The sequence below is a fragment of the Larimichthys crocea genome, unplaced genomic scaffold, assembly GCF_000972845.2.
Source record: "Larimichthys crocea isolate SSNF unplaced genomic scaffold, L_crocea_2.0 scaffold125, whole genome shotgun sequence".
NCBI classification, from domain to species: domain Eukaryota; kingdom Metazoa; phylum Chordata; class Actinopteri; family Sciaenidae; genus Larimichthys; species Larimichthys crocea.
The window spans coordinates 210,697-231,199 of record NW_020851716.1 but is presented as its reverse complement, the minus strand read 5'-3'; the positions used below and the strand labels follow the sequence as shown (position 1 = coordinate 231,199).

Here is a 20,503-nt window from a genome sequence, read left to right as displayed (position 1 = left end):
TCTGTCTGCCATTTAGACAGACAAGTTCAAAATTAAGTGCCAAGAACTACTAAAATGGCTGCCTCTCGGCTTCTGGTGGCCCTCCCCCCTCTTCCTCCACGCAGGCTGAGGTTGCGAAAGCAACCAGGACCTAATACAGCAGCTGATCTGCACCTGTTAGAATGTCAGTTAGAGACTGAGAGAAAATGCTGAGAATCCTCTCGAAAAGAAGGACTGTTGGCCAAACCGTAATTCCAATCATTGACGAGGCTTAACCTGAGGCAGATGAGACCTTCCTGATCGTTTACATATCGTTTGTGTCGATAAATGAAGAAATGTGCCTCTTTAGAAATTTTTCTAGTTCATTATGATCTGCAGTGAGCTAATATCAACAGATTTAATGACAAGGCTGATCGATCTGCTTTATTATGTGGAAAGGTCCAGTGTTAGCATTGTGAAAATATTGTAGATAAACACTTGGTGGTAAGTTAATGTCATTCCATCAGTTTGAAGTGAATCTAAAGCCACAGCTAGGTTATTAGATCAAACCGTCCACGTACTGTGAGTATGTATCCACCATGTGTACTGAGCAGCAGCTTGTGTGTTCTTTTTCTCTCATAAATAATTGAGTGGTTGATATAAACGGAGACAGCTGGCTGCTGTAACCATACACCTCCATTAAGTCAGTCCACTTTGTTTCCTCTGTGTAACCACGCTCACGGTATCCATTGACCATCAGTCCAGAGACCAGGCTGAGGGTCATGGCTCAGACCAGAGAAGTTTTAGATATAACTTCATCTTAGCTGATTGCTTCAGAGCTCTTGCTACAGAAATTCAGTTTGAAGAAAATGTTTCCATCACAGTCCGTGTTGTTAGCACAGCTCTCCAGGAGGCTGAATGCTTTATTCACGTATCAAAACTGCGTTACAGCCATTTATTGTAAAACTGATCAATACAGCTCCAGCTGTCAGTGGAAAGACATTTAAGACGTTCCTACTTTTTGATCAGATGTTACATAATCATAATAAATACATGTGTACAGCTGTCCATATCCACCACAGTGGGATTACGCCAATTTCCATGCAGTGTCACTTTAAGAAACTGGACTGTTTTCTGTACACTGTTTTCATATTATTTTATAGTGATAAAGAAACATTGATGATTTCTTCAACAATAGACATTGATTCATTTTAGTTCCATTGTGCTAGAGTCAAAAGTTTTACTAAAGCAGTCATAATGCAGTCGCAGTGTCTTTAGAAACGTCCCCGTTTGGGTCAGTATTCTGATATTCAGGACAGTTGTTGTTCTTGAAATGGAAACCGAAGTGTGTCATGTGATCTGCAGTGCTGATTCTGACAGACAGGACACCACACATGAGCTTCCTGTGAATTTTATTTCAATATGAACATAGCATCATAAGTCCAAAGTTCAAAATGATTTTCATGGACGATGGGACATCCGTAGAGCTTTAGTGAACATTGAGGTATCACGTTCAACCTCAGGGACTCCCACCCCCCTTCTTACACTACAAGTAGCCTCTACTACAGGGATCAGGTTCCTCCTCGTCTCTGCTGACAGTAGGCGACAATTTGGGGGTGACCTCAGAGAGCAGCAGAGAGAGGTAGTAGTAGATTGAGGAGAGGAAAGAGGAAGTGTTGTTCTCTGTCTGCCAGCACTAACTCATCATCAACATCCACTGCTAGAGGTAAGCTGTGCGTGTGTGCCTCGCTTTAAAGCTTCATTAGGTACCAGCATGAGGAACTAATGCTGCCCTGATGTCACTCACTTGTTACTGTGTCTATTACACAAAGAAAATATCTGTTTTTTTCTACCTCACCACATGTTGATGGGTGGAGTAGAGGTCAGGTAAAGCTCTGGGTGTGGTGAGGTGAAGGCTGAGTCGCAGCAGGGCAGCAGAACGAGGAAAAATTGTGTCTTGGAGAAATGAAAGATGAGCCTTTGTTCCCGTGTGTGGGTGTGCGTGTGTGTTCATTCAAACAGTGTGTATGCGGATGTGTATGTGTGAACTCAGTTGAGCCCTGGTAGCACAATAGCTAGCTGTCCCCAGCGTGGCTGCAGCACCCACGTCCACATTCCCTCCGTGCTGAGTGTGGGTGGTGTCTCCACGCCGTCAGGAGGAAGCGTTGTCTCTGTGAAGAGGCAACAGTTGGTTTTATAGGCAGAGAGACAAAGAAGAGAGACGAGAGAGAGAAAGATGTAACCTTAGATCAAAGACTCCTCTAAAGACAGGTAGGCCTACCCTGTGTGTGTGTGTGTGTGTGTGTGTGTGTGTGTGTGTGTTCTTGTTTCTGAGAGGAGGACAGTGTGTCAGTGTGTTTTGTGCTCCATTGTTCTAGTAATGTTGCTGGAGGAGAGGGGGAAACCATCACTGTGCTCTCTAGTTCTGCCTCACCACTTTGAGTCTACAATAGATGTTTAAAGTTGTTTTAGTGTACGTCATGGAGTGTCTTAAAATAGCCCTTTTTACAACGATGATCCCTGCATGAGCCAGCGTCTCTCCACTCCTGCCTTTGCTTGATCCTAACAGACACACTGCTGCTAGACGTCTTCATCAGTTCAACGTAAACACAGGTCATATTTGTCATATTTCCTGTGAGGAGAGTCTCAAACAAAATGGAATTTCTTCTGTTCTGTGTGTTAAACTTGATTTGTTGTTCACTGAGCTGTTAATGCGCAGTGAAGTGTTTTTTTAGACTCCAATGACAGAGCAGATGTGTGTGTGTGTGTGTGTGTGTGTGTGTGTGTGTGTGTGTGTGTGTGTGTGTGTGTGTGTGTGTGTGTGTGATGACATAATGGGTGGCCATGTGGTCCAGCTGTGTGGAATGTGTTGTCACCTTTTATTTTAAAAAACATTTATGCTATACATGCACACGCCTTTGAGACTTTGGCTATGCATGCTGGGATGTTTTCCTGGTTCACTTACTAGCTTCTGTGTACTGTCAAAACAGGCTGCTCTGTCTTTTTTCTGTTTCATGTCGACTGTCACATGAATCTTCATGCTCAAGTGAGAACTTCTATTTTCCAGCTCAGTGAGTTGTTGGTACTGCAGACAGTCTTTCTGTTGGTGTGTGTGTGTCAGCTACAGAGGATAATAACATGGACCATGTGCACGCTCAGATAACTGTAGTGAAGAGTCAGAGTGTTGGGCCTCAATCAGCCACTCCACTATCTGCTAGAAAGGGAGCTCTGCTAAGCCTTTAAGCTCCTTTAAACACTCAACTCTAATTAATTAGCAGAAAATAACACTACCCACTCTGTGAATGGAGCATGCCTGGATTAACCTATGATTGGAGTCTTTCTTGTTTAGTCCCATCCAATGGGCTGAGAGCGTTGTGGCTTGGGTGGCTGGGAGTATTCAAGGAGTGCTGTCATAATGTTACGTTTGTCTGCCTCATGTCAAAGTGAATCTGGACTTAAATGACTTTAACACTGTACTGTAGTGGTCTCAGTGTTGTAGCAGGTATCTATATAGTGTGTTCACAACGTGATTCATCATTATTGTGTTCTAACAGTCAGTGATTACATTATAATAATTGAGTTAGGCCACAAGGGGAGAAGTATATTCTTGCAGTAGGAGTGGTGATTGAATGCCATAACACTGTTTGATCAGTGATGGCAGTTTTGTGTAGACCATGCTTCTGTTTATATGTAGGCCATTGAGCTATTTGCTTCCCTAATGTGATTTGGGTGAGCTTGCATTAAGGTTACCTGACCTGGAGTTGAGTTGTCATGCAGCCTGTGCTGCCTGAAGTTGTAACTCTGTATTTATAGCAGGGCTTCTTAATGTCTTTCCTTGTTATTGAGACACACAGGTCACTTTGTACCTGCTGTTTTCAGGTTGGATTAAGTGGTGGCTGCTATAGAAGGACCACATCTTCAGCCTGCAGTGAAAAGGGGAGGTCTGCTTCTCCCTTACAGTTATCTTGCTGTAAGGCTTCATGTAAATAGTGTGATTTAACTTTACTTGGATCTCTTAGAAAACACGAAGATAAATGGACAAATAAGGAGTGCAGACAGAAGCTCTGGTCTTAGTATCAGGTAGTATTGGGAAAGAAGAGACCCTACGACTGTGTTTGAGGGACACCATGGGAGCAGTGCTTAGCTGGTTTACTACTCACCTCTGTGTTCTAATGCTGGATACAGCTGATGCATTGAAGCACTGGAGAGTAAGTAAAACTCTGACTCTGAAGGATTTCATTGAAGAATTATGTACCAGAGGCAACAACATTTGTCATTTCTATTAAACTGTTTTTATTTGTGTCCCTTATAACACTTCAGTGTACATTCACTTGTTTGTTTAGATGTGTACTTTTTCAGTCAAAATTGTAATTATAAAATATGAAAAAAAGTTTATCATATTGCTTCAATTCAACAACTTAACAAGCAGTTAATTAGCCCAGAGTCTCCTCTTCTGTGGTCTTAGAACTCACAGAACTGGACAGCTGTCTCAGGGTAACACCCGCTCTCACTTGTTAGTTAACCATACTGTAAGAAATGGACACTTGAGGCCAAGCAGCTGATATTTAGTTAGCTTAGTTATTATATTTCTTTACAAAAATTCACATTTTGGCTTAATTTTGAAATTATTTGAATTTGTTTACAAATGACTGAAATTATTTTGCCTCATTAAAATTTTTACAAGTGAGGAAAGTTTAAACACTAAATATGACACTTAATGATTTTAGATGTATGTTGTGTAATTTTAAATATTGTATATGTGGCTCAGAGGTAGAGCGGGTCGTCCACTAATCACAAGATCAGCGTTCGATCCCTGGCTCCTCCAGTCTGCATGTCGAAGTGTCCTTGGGCAAGATACTGAACCTCAAATTGCTCCTGAAGGCTGTGCCATCAGTGTGTGAATGTGTATGAATGGTTAGCTCCTCAAACTGATGAGCAGTTGGCACCTTGCATTGCAGCTAATGCCATCAGTGTATGAATGTGTGTGAATGGGGTGAATGAGATATGTAATGTAAAAGCGCTTTGAGTGGTCAGAAGACTAGAAAGGAGATATATAAGTACAGTCCATTTACCATATGTTTAGCTGAGTGACTCTGGAGGTTAAAATCAATCCTTTATATATTATCTTTTAATGGATTGCTCCTTGTATGTATCCTGTCAAAGGCTCTATGAGGATCAGCTAGACTCTTGCTATTGTTGCTGCAAAGATTTCTATCTCACCATCCTCTTCTTTACTGTCTCCACAGCCCCAGGAGGCCCTTGAAAACTCCCCCCACCTCTCTGAAGGATTAGTTTTAGAGGAGGGGGATTTGGATGCAGATGCCTTGGAATGGTGCGAGCGAGGCATAGGAGGAGCTGATACATCTGATGAGTATTATGACTCCCGCTCGTGGCATAGCGACACCTTGTCAGATTTGAGTCCAGATGGGGACGACTGTGTAGATGCCCTGCTAGAACTGGAGAACACCTACACTGGTCATCGAACAACAAGCAGCAGTTTTTGCACTGGGCAGAGTAAAGCCCGGCAGAGAGAGCCACTGACAGCCAAGGATGGCCACAGAGATGCCACAGAGACATACATTGGACGACCTACTTGTAGCAGGAGGAAAAGCCCAGGGAACCATGTGGACCTGAGCACGAGAAACCTGGTATCATTTGAGTTCCAACCCCATCCAAGTTCAGAGAAACTAAAACTAAACGTGCACCAAAAGCAGTCCCGTTCACAGGCTGCTTGTACTCAAGAAACTCTAGAAACTCAAGTCAAGGGAAGCACGGAGCTAAACAGTTTACATGCACAGAGCCAACACAACACAGACACCTTTAACACAAAGGTAAATAGTCCACCAGGCACTCAGGAAGTGAAGCTACATGTGCAGCCTGAAGAAAATCCTAACAGGCTGAATGAATCTGCAGATTCAGAAACATGCATGGTACATATTGATACCACAGAGGACAAGATTGTGGAGACACAAGAACAGCAAAGCACACATGGACATGACACATGGTTACAGACAGGAAGCACAGATAGAAAAGACACAGAGAACATAAGCAGAGAAAGATTAGAAGTCTGTAATATTCAAGATGTAGAAGTAGAGAATATTGAACTGCCCAGCACTTACTCTGTAGAGAAAAATACAGATTTAAATAGATGCAACAGTGACTGTAATGATAGACATTACAGACAGAGAGAAAATTTAGAACAACAGGGTATAATCAATGAAGACAGGGAGATACAGCCTATAAAAGTGCACAGTGCGGACAAAAGAGAGTGCGAAACTGTGGGAACATGTTGTAATGGATCAACATTTGAAAGCCTTTTTGCACCAGCACATTCTAAATCTGAGTTAATTAGAGAAATTGTTGTAGCAAGTTCAGATATTGCAGAAACACATGGTACAAAAACAAATGGAATGTCACATACCACACAGACAGAGCTAATAGACATAATTGATACACAAACCAATTTATTGACACCCAAAGTGGATATTTGCTGCTCACAAACTCCGTTTGAGGAGAGCCCCAACAGAGGACTGTCAGAGATCCACCCTCAGGTTTGTACTGGTGTAACAAAGCCTCAGGATAAGGCATGGGTGTCAGGTGTCTGCTTCCAGGCAGAACAGTTTGGGTGTGCTGGCACTACAACAGAGGGGACTAAACCACCTGGGACAGTAAATGAAATCTGTTCCTCCATCACATTTTCCACAGAGACCTCAACCTGTTTTCCATTGGATACCTTTGCTACTGAGCTGACTGTGGTTCCAAAGGGTTCTACACTGACCTCGCCTGGGCTGTCGGCCGACTCAGACAGGGAGGAGCTCACTGAGAAGCAACCAGATCAAAATAAACCTCAGAGCACAAGGTTACAACCATGTCAAGTTCCAGGACGGACACAGAATTTAATCTCTGATCAGTTTGATCAGGGGGGTGTTACGATAGAAATACCTACTACTGCTCATAGGCAGCTACGTTCTGTCAAACAGCACTGGCTCTCAGGCTGTGTAGAACCAGAGCCTGACAAAACTCTGATCCAATCTGACACTGGTACGACATCTGAGGAATGTCTGCCTCATCTTCCTCAGTCACAACTTGGCACAAGAGAGCATTCTGAGCTGAGTGAGCCGAGGGTAGTTCCCAAGGCAATTGCCCATGATCCAGATCCCTACTTTACTCAGCATGTGCCTCATGAGATAGGAAAAAGATCAACATGTCCTGCCGCTACTGAGTCCATTCGGGACAGTGGAAGAGAACTATCAGAAGTAGATCATAAGGTCATTACTACTGTCAGTACAATTTCTAGTCATTGTAAACAAGCTCAGTTGAAGGTAAAGATCTCTGAACCTCCCTGTAGCCTGCAGGCCTCTTATTCTCTGCTCTCAGACTCCAACAATAATACTAAGACCTTTATAAAAGGGGTGGTGAGAGGGGAGGGTTCAGGCTGTTCCTCAGGGGGAGCCCAGAGCAGTTACCAAAGTAATGAGAGAATAATTTGTCCCCTGGTTAAACCATCAACAAATTTAACCTCTGACCCCTTGGAAGATGTAGACAAGCCTCAGGTAGATTCTGAAGTGTTCCTGTCTTCACTGGACCATGGACCCAACTGGAGCAGTGAAGACACTAAATCTGTTCTAGGGAAATACCTTGATAGCCACAGCCTTTTAGGCCAGTCACATACAAACGAGCTAGAAAAACAAAAGACAGAAAACCATATTGAGAATAACACTGTTATAGAAAGTCTAGAGTATAAGTATTGTAACTCTGAAAGAAGTGAAGGCCTTAAGCCCCTAGTTTCAAGTTCTCAGAGCCTATTAGTGGACAGTGAATTCAAAGAAGAGAGGCACTGTTGTAGTCAACCAGGGGATCACAGCTTACCTAATAAAACAAGAGGCAGCTTATCCAAATCCTACGAGAAATATGCACTGACTGAGTCCAGAGACTACACACAAGTCAGCTTGCCAGTTTCACAGCCGGAGGCGGTGGTAGTTAGGTGCTCACACCCTGATGTCAACCTCAACCTTCTTGCTGTCAGTACTTCAGAGTCAGTTGTAGAGGCTGAATGTTCACTGGAAAGTTGTGACACAACAGAGTATGATTTAAAAACAGAAACAAAGAAAGAATATGAGATCATGAGGGCTGTAACGGATAATGTTAACCTTTCAAGGGACATCTCCATTCCCAGGAGTACACACCACCAACCACAGCAGGAAGAAGAATCTTTAACCGCTGTTGAGTTAGAACCTGAGGCAAACCCAGCAACACATGTCTTACATAGTAGTAGCGAAAAGATGACTATGACTGTAGCCTATGATGCTGTGTCTTATACCTCAACAAGCAGCAACTGCGATGAGTCAGAAGATCCCCACTTTGCTGTTTCAGCCAGAAATGCCATACCTGACAAAACGACCAACAGAAGCAAAACAAAAGGCAACCAGACAGGAAACAAAAGCTCTAAGTTTTCTGTCTTTGCTAAAATGCCTTCCTTTAGGAAGGTGAAAGGCTCAAAGGGTGCCAAAAGTGAGGAGTTATCGCAGGAGTCATCAGATGGAGGAAGTGAGGGCCTTCTGCCTGAGCAAGGGACACAGAGAGACAACTCAGATGATGAGGTTTTTGTCAAAGGTGACATCCTCAACCAAACACCCCACCAAGCATTTTCCTTATTGCATTACGAGGTAGAAGAAGAGGACTTTTTCTCCTCTACTCCCCACAGTCGCCATGTCCGTCAGATAGTCAGCCAAGGGAATAGCGGGGAGGGTAATGGAGGACCATGCCCAGACAACCCCCTCCTCAGGCAAGTCCAGTCACCTAATGGGCAGACCTACAAGAGGAGCAAGAGTAATGACAGTTTAAACATTCGCATGCGCTTTGCACAAGCACATAAGTCCCTTTCCAGCCTGTTTGAGTCTCGTTCGATGGATAAGGAGAATGAAGAGCAGGCCACTATAGGCATTGATGTGGATTCAGTTAAAGCCAAACAATCCTGGAAGAAGTTGAAAAAGGCAAAGGAGACTGAGCTACTAAAAAGAACTCTTTCGGTGCCAGATGGGGAATGTAGCAACATGGCTCCTGGGCAGGTCCATGGAGACTTAACGTCCTCTCCACTTAGTAGTCCAGGCTCACCATCCTCCCTCAGAGCCCTCTGCCACACTGATCCCATCTCTAAACGGGGAGTTCCACAAGGTAGTGGAAAGGAAAACCCCCATGGATGCAAATCTGAAGGCCAGAGAAGAAGGTGTTCACCAAATGGTTTACCAACTACATTTCTAGATGATTCTGGACTTCCACTTCCAAGTTACAACAGCCCAGCCTCACCTTTGAGTCCCTGCTCACAAGCCACCCTTAATCATCAGCTTTCACCATCCTGTACCAGGGCCCACCCAGTCACCAGTGAGGGCTTGACTGAGAGTCCCCTACGACCAATGAGCCCTAAACCAAACAGCCCTAGGCCATCGGCTCAGCGCAAAGTTTTCCGCTACCCTCATTCAGCAAGGGCCAGTTCTGTTTCTCCTATCCTTCTGTGTCAGTCAGTCAGCGTGGAGGGATTGACAGACCCCCCTGAGAGACCTAAAACCCTAAAACCCTCAGCTAGCCCTCTAGGTCTCAGCCCCGGCCCTTTGGATGTAGCTGAGGGCAGAATAGACAGTCAGTCACACATCAGCCTATATGCCATTGGCTCCATCAACGAATTAGAGGTAAGAAGAAATCTATTTGTCACGCACAGAGCAGGTTTTTGTAAAATGTAATGTTGATGAAACTATTATTTTATTCACAAGTACAAATGTTTTACTGGGATCTTATTCAGATTTCTGATGTGTACATGTTGTAAAGCCCTTCCTTTTTGGATGTTAAACATCATTATAAAGTTCTATAGAAGAAACATTCAAAAAAGCATAAATTAAGATGCCACTGGGCTTCTAACTCCCTAGGCAAAGTGTTTCACCCCTGCCTTCAAGTCACACACACAAACTTGGCTTGGAATGAAAAAGGAAAAAAAAGCCAACACCAGTTAATCTCTTGCTCCGCAGTCAGTAGTGTTTGTATGCGTTAATGTGTGTCTTAGGGTATCTATATCTGTCAGTATCTAGGTTGGCAGAGAGAACAATTCCTTCTTTCTTTGTGGCTCTTTTTGAACTAGATGAAGAGGAGGAGAAAAACAGCAGAGTCAACTCTTTCTTCTTTTTGGCCCCCAGTAGTGTAGATTTCCATTCTGTGAGTTAGCTGCTTATCATCATCCCACCTCTCTGCCAGTTCCTACAATGGTTCTGTAATACATAGCCTGAGCAGGATAACTTGAGGACCCCTGCCCCCCCCCCTTGTGGCTTACTCCCACATGATACAAAATAGAATAAGATTGTAAAGCTGGATTTTGGACACCCACTCAGTACACAATACGCCCAAGCCATGCCAACTGCAGACTAATCACTTAATCTGAACAATTTGTGTGGGTATTTTCCATTCACTTGTTCTTTTGTTCTCTCCTCTAGTCCAGTTTAACACTAATGGCATAAACAGCCTCATTGACCAGGCAGTCTCACACCTGAGACCACTTAATGTCCAGTTTGATTAAACTAATCTGACAAAAAAGCACACTTTTTAACTTTTGTTTTCTGGGTCCGTTTTGACTGTCTCTGAGTAAAAACTAGCATAATTTCCTGTCTGTCATAAATATATATATATATTTTTTTAAATTATATTAACAATTATTTCATGTTTTGAATTATTTGTCAAAAGGAAACTGCTTGGTGCAGTTTGTGTGATGCCTTACTAGGGTTGATGGTTGTCAACTTCAACTAGAGGGTTGACAACTAGAATCTTTCCAACTTTCTACTGGTTTGGTCCTTTCAATCTATATTCAATCTATTAATTAGTTGAGCACATATAAACAGCAGGAGAGATTACGCCTCACCAGTCAGGAGCTAACATACATAGACCCAGAGCTGCAAAAAAAGTGCAGGTCTCATTCACATGTCTATGAGACAGTGTGGATTGATATATATGATAAAACTGAAATGTATTTGTTCTCTGAGATGGGCAAGTGATGGATATCAAGAATGTTTCTAAAAATACGTACTGTCTGGATTGTCCTTTAGGGTGTTTTTTCTAAATGTCCAAGATGTAATTTGGATTCCCTGACACACGTCTGAACCTAGCTGCATGAGCACTATCTGAATGTAAAATGCGCTAAAATGAGACAGATAGTCTGGACACTGAAACTGCAAAGGGGTTTTGGTTGGGGTACAGTCAATGGAAGATCCTGGAGAAATAGCAACATGTTTAAAATAATTTCTCAGTCATCCTAGTCATGGTATATATCGTAGTCAACTGGACTAGCTTAGCTTCATGAAGACGTTTCGCCTCTCAAGGCGTCAACAACCCCATAGAGGTAAATCCGTCCTCCCAGCTGACTACCGAACTGAAGAAGCCTCTTGGATGAGAGTCCAGTTGACTATGAAAACCTTCAACGAATACTATAGAAATATATTGACTGGCAGCATCATGTCATATCATGCAAACACATTAACTGTGTTGACTGCTTAATTTGACCTGTATCCAAAGTTACAATCTCAATATAGAGTTAACAGTTACCGTAGTCATGCACTGTGTCTGGGGGACTTAAAGGGAGTGGAGTTTGACTAATCAGTAACTGTGCACTCAAAAGGGCACACAAAACGGTGGTCGACCTGCCAGCCAGTTCAGAGCAAGAAAGCTGTTGGAGGTGAAGGGCGAGGGGAAGGCCTCTGTGGTTCCTGGTGGGCTGAGGACTTGCTGCTGGGTGGATGTGGGACGTGATGGAGGTGGCCAGCAGCGAAGGCGAAAGTGTTCAGATGACCTCTGGATTGAAGAGCAAAAGAAATACAAACGCAAACTGGCTAGAGCCATCAGAGGCAGTGTGGGCCAGCTCAGCACACTGTTATGTGAAGACATGGACAAAGCAAGACGAGGCCACAGCGTGGTGAGATGCAAACACAAAGACCCAAGTTATGGAAGTCTTTGTAATCTTCATCTTCTTCCTTCTCTGCCTTACTTCTGAGTTTTCATTCTTCCTGGACAGTCTGATTCTGACTTTGTTTTTTTGGACATGAAACTCGAGGTCTCCTGTCATCCTTTTCTGTGTCAGGCATGCCCTCTTTATCTATTTTCTTCACTCTTCTGCGCTTTAATTCATGCATGCCTGGTAATTTTGTATTATTTTGCATCCAGTAAGTGATTGTTTTTTATGGAACCTAAATGTCAGTGATAATATTGTTGATTTGAACTAATTCTTTTGCATTCCTTTTCCACAGGCTGATCCTAGGGTCACCTTGGGACCCATCGAGGCCTTCCGGGGGATGCCCCTCAAAGCCCACTGCTTCTCTCAGAGCACCCCCATTGGTCTGGACTGTCTGGGCTGGAGAAGACGCATATCCTACACCTGTAAGTTCTCACTCTGGTTCAGTCTTCTGCATTTTTGATTCTGCATTCTTGTGCAGTGCAGCTGTAGCTCAGTAGGTAGAGTGGGTCGTCCACTAATCAGATGATCAGCAATTCAATCCCCAGCTCCCCTAGTCTGTATGCTGAAGTGTCCTTGAGCAAGATACTGCAGCTCTTGAAGGCTGTGCCATCAGTGTGTGAATGTGTATGAATGGTTAGCTCCTCAAACTAAAGAGCAGTTGGCACCTTGCATGGCAGCCAATGCCATCAGTGTATGAATGTGTGTGAATGGGTGAATGAGATATGTAGTGTAAAAGAGCTTTGAGTGGTCAGAAGACTAGAAAGGTGCTATATAACTACAGTCCATTTACTATTTGTTTAGATTGACCTGGGATTGTCAATGGTTCACTGACTGTTGGGACATTTGAACCTGTGACATTTGCTCATTAGATGATGTCTCTAATTTGTTTATTTATTTCAACATACTGTGTCTGTGTGGCATGAGATAGGGCTGTGGTGAATGAGCAGGTTGTCTATTATTTGCAGAGTAGGCAGTTCAATCTCTGGCTGCTCCTGTCCGCAAGTTGAAGTGTCTTTGATCGTGACTCTGGATCCAAGTTGGTCCTGATGGAGGTGCCAGTGCACCTCCATCAGGACCTTTTGCATGGCAAATGTGAATGTGGGAATTATTGAATTCATGGAAAATTGTAAAGCTCTTTGTTGAAGTATTGAAGCATTGTATGTGCAGTCCTTTGTACCACTTAGAGTGGTTCTGGAGACTCTTGTGCAGTTGGTTGACAGCAGACCATTCAGACATGACTTTAGATCTGAGAGTTCAGACTTTAGATTTGAGAGCGCAGACTTTAGATCTGGGCGCGCAGACTTTAGATCTGAGAGCGCAGACTTTAGATCTGAGAGCGTAGACTTTAGATTTGAGAGCGCAGACTTTAGATCTGAGCACGCAGACTTTAGATCTGAGAGTGCAGACTTTAGATTTGAGAGCGCAGACTTTAGATCTGAGAGCGCAGACTTTAGATCTGAGAGCGTAGACTTTAGATCTGAGAGCGGTAAGATGTTAGATCTGAGCGCGCAAACTTTAGATCTGAGAGCCTAGACTTTTAGATCTGAGAGCGCAGACTTTAGATCTGAGAGTGCAGACTTTAGATCTGAGCACTCAGACTTTAGATTTGAGAGCGTAGACTTTAGATCTGAGAGCGTAGACTTTAGATCTGAGAGCGTAGACTTTAGATCTGAGCACGCAGACTTTAGATCTGAGAGCGCAGACTTTAGATCTGAGAGCGTAGACTTAGATCTGAGCACGAGCGACTTTAGATCTGAGAGCGCAGACTTTAGATTTGAGAGCGGCAGAGACTTTAGATCTGAGAGCACAGACTTTAGATCTGAGCGGGAGCAGACTTTAGATCTGAGAGTTTTGAGATGAGAGCGCGAACTTTAGATCTGGAGCAGTAGACTTGAGCTGAGAGCGCAGACTTTAAGATCTGAGAAGCGCAGACTTTAGATCGGAGAGCGTAAGAACTTTAGATCTGGGAAGGGAGCGCGGCAGACTTTGATCTGAGAGCGTAGACGTTAGATCTGAGCACGCAGACTTTAGATCTGAGAGCGAGATTTAGATCTGAGTGCGCAGCCTGTTAGATCTGAGAGCGGTATACTTTAGATCTGAGCACGCAACTTTAGATCTGAGAGCGCAGACTTTAATGGAGACATTGATCGAGAGCGGCAGACTAGATCTGAGCGCGCAGACTTTAGATTTGAGAGCGCAGACTTAGATCTGAGAGCCAGACTTTAATCTGAGAGGCGCAGACTTTAGATCTGAGAGCGAGAATTTAGATCTGAGCGCGCAGACTTAGATCTGAGAGCGTAGATTTAGATCTGAGAGCGCAGACTTTAGATCTGAGAGCGGAGACTTCAGATTTAGAGCGAACTAGATTGAGCGCGCAGACTTTAGATTAGCATGCAGATTAGATCTGAGAGTGTAGACGTTTAGATCTGAGAGCGCAGACTTAGATCTGAGAGCGCACACTTAAATCTGAGAGTGTCAGACTTTAGATTGGAGAGCGTAGACTTTAGACTGAGAGCGTAGACTTTAGATCGGAGCATGCAGACTTTAGATGTGAACGTGAGACTTGATATTTGACATATTAGACGTGACTTAGATATTGTGAGCGCAGACTTTAGATCTGAGAGGCAACTGTAGATTGAGCACGCAGACTTTAGATCTGAGAGCGATACTTTAGATCTGAGCACGCAGACTTTAGATCTGAGAGCGTAGACTTTAGATCTGAGCACGCAGACTTTAGATCTGAGAGTGTAGACTTTAGATCTGAGACTGCAGACTTTAGATCTGAGAGCCAATTTAGACTGAAGCGAGACTTTAGATCTGAGAGCGCAGACTTTAGATCTGAGAGCGTAGACTTTAGATCTGAGCACGCAGACTTTAGATCTGAGAGCGCAGACTTTAGATCTGAGAGCGCAGACTTTAGATCTGAGACGCAGACTTTAGATCTGAGCAGCAGACTTTAGATCTGAGAGCGTAGACTTTAGATCTGAGAGCGCAGACTTTAGATCTGAGAGCGTAGACTTTAGATCTGAGCACGCAGACTTTAGATCTGAGAGCGCAGACTTTAGATCTGAGAGCGTAGACTTTAGATCTGAGAGCGTAGACTTTAGATCTGAGAGCGAACTTTAGACTGAGCAGCAGACTTTAGATCTGAGAGCGGCAGACTTTAGATCTGAGAGCGCAGACTTTAGATCTGAGCACGCAGACTTTAGATCTGAGAGCGTAGACTTCAGATCTGAGAGCGTAGACTTTGGATCTGAGAGCGCAGACTTTAGATTTGAGAGAGCAGACTTTAGATCTGAGAGCGTAGACTTTAGATCTGAGCACGCAGACTTTAGATCTGAGAGCGCAGACTTTAGATCTGAGAGCGTAGACTTTAGATCTGAGCACGCAGACTTTAGATCTGAGAGCACAGACTTTAGATCTGAGAGCGTAGACTTTAGATCTGAGCACGCAGACTTTAGATCTGAGAGCGTAGACTTTAGACTGAGGCAGAGCAGACTGATATTGAGAGCAGACTTTAGATCTGAGAGCGTAGACTTTAGATCGTGAGACGTTAGACTTTAGATCTGAGAGCGTAGACTTTAGATCTGAGCACGCAGACTTTAGATATGAACGTGTAGACTTATATTTGACATATTTGAGAGCGTAGACTTTAGATTTGAGAGCGCAGACTTTAGATCTGAGAGCGCAGACTTTAGATCTGAGAGTGCAGACTTTAGATCTGAGAGCGTAGACTTTAGATCTGAGAGCGCAGACTTTAGATCTGAGAGCGTAGACTTTAGATCTGAGCACGCAAGACTTTAGATCTGAGAGCAAGACTTTAGATCTGAGAGCGTAGACTTGAGATCTGAGAGCGAGACGTCTAGATTGAGAGCGTAGACTTTAGATCTGAGCACGCAGACTTTAGATATGAACGTGGAAGACTTATTTGACATATTTGAGAGCGTAGACTTTAGATTTGACGAAGACTTTAGATCTAGAGCGCAGACTTTAGATCTGAGAGGGCAGACTTTGATCGAGAGCGTAGACTTTAGATCTGAGAGCGTAGACTTAGATCTGAGCACGCAGATTTTAGATCTGAGGCGCAGACTTTAGATCTGAGAGCGCAGACTTAGATCTGAGAGCGCAGACTTTAGATGCGAGGCGCGCAGACTTTAGATTTGAGAGTGCAGACTTTTTAGATCGGAGAGCATAGATTGTCTGAGAGCGCAGACTTTAGATCTGAGAGCGCAGACTTTAGATCTGAGAGGCAGACTTTAGATCTGAGAGCGCAGACTTTAGATCTGAGAGCGCAGATTTAGATTTGAGAGTGCAGATTTAGATCTGAGCCGCAACTTTAGATTTAGAGTGCAGACTTTAGATCGAGCACGCAGACTTTAGATCTGAGAGCGCAGACTTTAGATCTGAGCACGCAGACTTTAGATTTGAGAGCGTAGACTTTAGATCTGAGCACGCAGACTTAGATCTGAGCGTAGACTTTAGATCTGAGCACGCAGACTTAGATCTGAGAGCCAGACTTTAGATCTGAGAGCGTAGACTTTAGATCTGGAGAGCGCAGACTTCAGATCTGAGAGCGAAGACTTTAGCAGCAGCAGATTTAGATCTGAGAGCGGCAGACTTTGATTGAGAGCGCAGACTTTAGATCTGAGACGCGACTTTAGATCTGAGCACGCAGACTTTAGATCGGAGCGCGCAGACTTTAGATCTGAGAGTGTAGACTTTAGATCTGAGAGCGCAGACTTTAGATCTGAGAGCGCACACTTTAAATCTGAGAGTGTAGACTTTAGATCTGAGAGTGTAGACTTTAGATCTGAGCACGCAGACTTTAGACATGAACGTGTAGACTTATATTTGACATATTTGAGAGCGTGGACTTTAGATTTGAGAGTGCAGACTTTAGATCGGTGTAGTGTAGATCTGAGAGCGCAGACTTTAGATCTGAGAACGCAGACTTTAGATCTGAGAACGCAGACTTTAGATCTGAGTGCGCAGACTTTAGATCTGAGAACGCAGACTTTAGATCTGAGTGCGCAGACTTTAGATCTGAGAACGCAGACTTTAGATCTGAGTGCGCAGACTTTAGATCTCAGAGTGCAGACTTTAGATCTGAGAGCGTAGACTTTAGATCTGAGCACGCAGACTTTAGATCTGAGAACGCAGACTTTAGATCTGAGTGCGGCGACTTTAGATTGAGAGTGCGACTTTAGATCTGGAGCAGAGACTTAAGATCTGAAGAGCGCAGACTTTAGATCCTGAAGAGCGCAGTCTTTAGATTTGAGAGCGCAGACTTTAGATCTGAGAGTGCAGACTTTAGATCTGAGCACGCAGACTTTAGATCTGAGAGCGCAGACTTCAGATCTGAGAGCGCAGACTTTAGATCTGAGAGCATAGACTTTAGATTTGAGAGCGCAGACTTTAGATCGGGGCGAGACTTAGATTGGAGAGTGCGCAGACTTTAGATCTGAGAGCGCAGACTTTAGATCTGAGAGCGCAGACTTTAGATCTGAGAGCGTAGAGTGAGATCGGAGCACGCAGACTTTAGATCTGAGAGCGTAGATTTTAGATCTGAGAGCGTAGACTTAAGATCTGAGAGCGCAGACTTAGATCTGAGAGCGTAGACTTTAGACGAGACTAGATCTGATAGAGCAGACTTTAGACTGAGAGCGGCAGACTTTAGATCTGAGAGCGCAGACTTTAGAATCTGAGAGCGCAGACTTTAGATCTGAGAGCGCAGACTTTAGATCTGAGAGCGTAGACTTTAGATCTGAGAGCGCAGACTTTAGATCTAAAGCGTAGACTTTAGACTGAGAGCGGCAGACTTTAGATCTGAGAGCGCAGACTTGAGATCTGAGCAATAGAGTTTAGATCTGAGAGACGTAGATTAGATTCTGAGCACGCAGACTTTAGATCTGAGCGGCGCAGACTTTAGATTGAGAGCGCAGACTTCAGATCTAAGAGCGCAGACGTTAGATCTGAAAGTACAGACTTTAGATCTGAGCACAATAGACTTTAATCTGAGAGTGTAGACTTTAGATCTGAATGTAGTAGACTTATATTTGACATAATTGAGTGCCGAAAAAAGTTTTGTGTCCAAGAAGAAGTCCAAGCACACATTTTAAAGAAAGCAGCAGAAATGGAGCATGAGAAGGAGAAATCATGCTCTCAAACTGAAGATCTGCGCTCTTGAATAAAGATAGGATCATTCTTCCATAGTTACTTGAACTCCTGCTGCAGTCTTCCCCCTACTTCTGGGACTTTTATATTCATTAGAATTGTTCATGGGGAGATAGTCATACACTTCAATGGGTGTCCTACTCTCCCAAATAATGCACAATTGTGCTTATAATTGTGTGCACATCAACAAGTTTACATTTTTAAAAGGTGTAAACATTGTTGACAAAAAATCAGCTCACTTATGAAATAGGTAAGCTTTAGAGGAATGAATGAATCATATAAAAAGATATGGAACAGGAGGAGAACTGCAACAGTGTGTATTAGCATGCTACTCTACGTTACAATTAGTCAAATGATCCAGATTTGATTATTTTAGTTCAGAGATTCACCTCAGTGAATCTCTGCTCAGTTTATGTGCTGATAAACTGAAACTGACGTGCTACAACACCAAATATGACATACATTTTACTGCCTGTAGTGCCAGTGACACATAAATCATAGGCTGCAGCCTCATAATTTCATTGTTCATAGGTGCTGATTAACACAGAACCAGTGCAGTTCCTTATTTAACCTGCTGGCTGCAGTACAGTCTAACTGAAAGTCCCCTAAATAGACACAGACATGTTGATGTGTATCACAAAACAGGTTGAAATCTCACACCTGTCACAAAATGAGACCTCTTAGGGCTTGTTATGATGAATATATTATTATGTTATCTTCATTGATCAATTTGATCAGTAGTAATCCATTCAACGGCTGGGCAAACACATGAACAGTTTTTCTCAGCTTCTCAGTGCTATGATGAATACATAAATACATATGTACGTCAAAAGCGTCACACGTGAATTCTTTTAATCAGATGTCATTTTAAACAAAGATCGTAGTCAAAGTACAGAATTTATTGTGTAATTGTATGTGACCTTCTTTGTCCGATGATGTGTATAATGATGGCACAGTGCATTACTCACTCAGTCTATATGGTGCACCGTTTAAAACAAACACATAAATCCTACCTAAGTTGTAATGGTCATTTTTCTTAGTGAGGCTGTAGCTTGTGGTGCTGTTGAATTGTGTTGTGTTTCACTGAGTTGTCCTAAATATTAGAATTCTTTAGCTTGCATATTTCTAATGCTGACAGACAGCGACAGACTAGATATATATATATATATATATATATTATATATATATATATATATATATTATATAATATATATATATATATATATCGTATACATACTGTAGCTGTACAGCTGCAGTGGCATTAACAGGGTTCCTGAATGCATCACGTCATCAAATCAAATCAAATCAAATCAATTTTATTTGTATAGTCCAAAGTCACAAAGTACATTTGCCTCTGAGGGCTTACAATCTGTACAGGGAGTGAAACCCTCTGTCCTTAGACCGCGTTCGAGTGAGGAAAAACTTGCCCACAAAAAACCTTTAACAGGGAAAAAAGGTGGAAGAAACCTCAGGAAGAGCCACAGAGGAGGATCCCTCTCCCAGGACGGACAGACGTGCAATAGATGTCACATGTAAAGAACAAATCAACACAAACATATTAACAATGACTGAGAAATGACAATGAATTATAATGAATGATAAAAATGATTACAGTAACAGATATGGTAGTAATAATGACAGTAATAATATATGTAGTGGGCGTCGTGCAGGATCACAGCAGCAGCCAAGATCCATGAAAACCTGCTGGACGACAGAGCACAGAAACTCCGGGGAAGTTTGGTTAGTAACATGCATTAATGAGACATGTCCACAGATGGAGAGATATGGAGATATATATATATATATATATATATATATATATATATATATATATATTATTAATATATATTATATAATATATATATATATTAGGCTGTCAATCGATTAAAAAATTAACTAATTAATCGCAAAAAAATTCTGTAATTAATCGCGATTAATCGCGATTAATCTATCAATAAATATACAATACATTAAATGCATTTTTCTGAGACTGAAGCTATAATGAATATTTATTTAGGTAAAATGCAAATTAATGTAGAATAAACAAAGAGAAAGTATATTTAAATTCATTAATTTATGCTTGTGCACATATGCACAGTGCAAACAGAAAAAAAGCCAGAATGAGGAAATATACTGAGGAGTGCCACACTCCTGTAGTGTAGACTGGTGTTTTTTGCTTTGAGGTGATATGTTAAAATCTGTTACTTCTGTGGAATTTAAATCGGATTTGCAAACGTGCAAATTACCTTGTTTTTGTCCAACGAGCCGTCGGCAACTTTTTAAAATGAAATGTTCCCATAAAAATCCGTCCTTATCCATCTTTCCGCCATAGACTCTCCTTTAGTTAGGATAGATCAAGACATACATAAGAGCCGCATTGAGCAG

General features: G+C 42.7%; 1 protein-coding gene across 2 annotated transcripts in view; it reads left to right on the top strand.

Annotated features, from left to right (window-relative positions):
- The first annotated feature begins 1,941 nt into the window (after nt 1-1,941).
- arhgef4 (Rho guanine nucleotide exchange factor (GEF) 4) overlaps nt 1,942-20,503 on the top strand; it is an 86,515-nt gene continuing 67,953 nt past the window's right edge. Inside the window, exons 1-4 of one of the 2 annotated variants that reach the window (XM_027275415.1) lie at nt 1,942-2,229; nt 5,205-9,644; nt 11,612-11,905; nt 12,237-12,366. In XM_027275415.1, coding sequence (XP_027131216.1) covers nt 5,886-9,644; nt 11,612-11,905; nt 12,237-12,366 — 4,183 coding nt within the window. In that variant the 5' untranslated portion in view covers nt 1,942-2,229; nt 5,205-5,885. Of the gene's footprint in view, nt 2,230-5,204; nt 9,645-11,404; nt 11,906-12,236; nt 12,367-20,503 lie in introns of those variants that run through there. The other variant, XM_027275416.1, reaches the window with a different exon arrangement.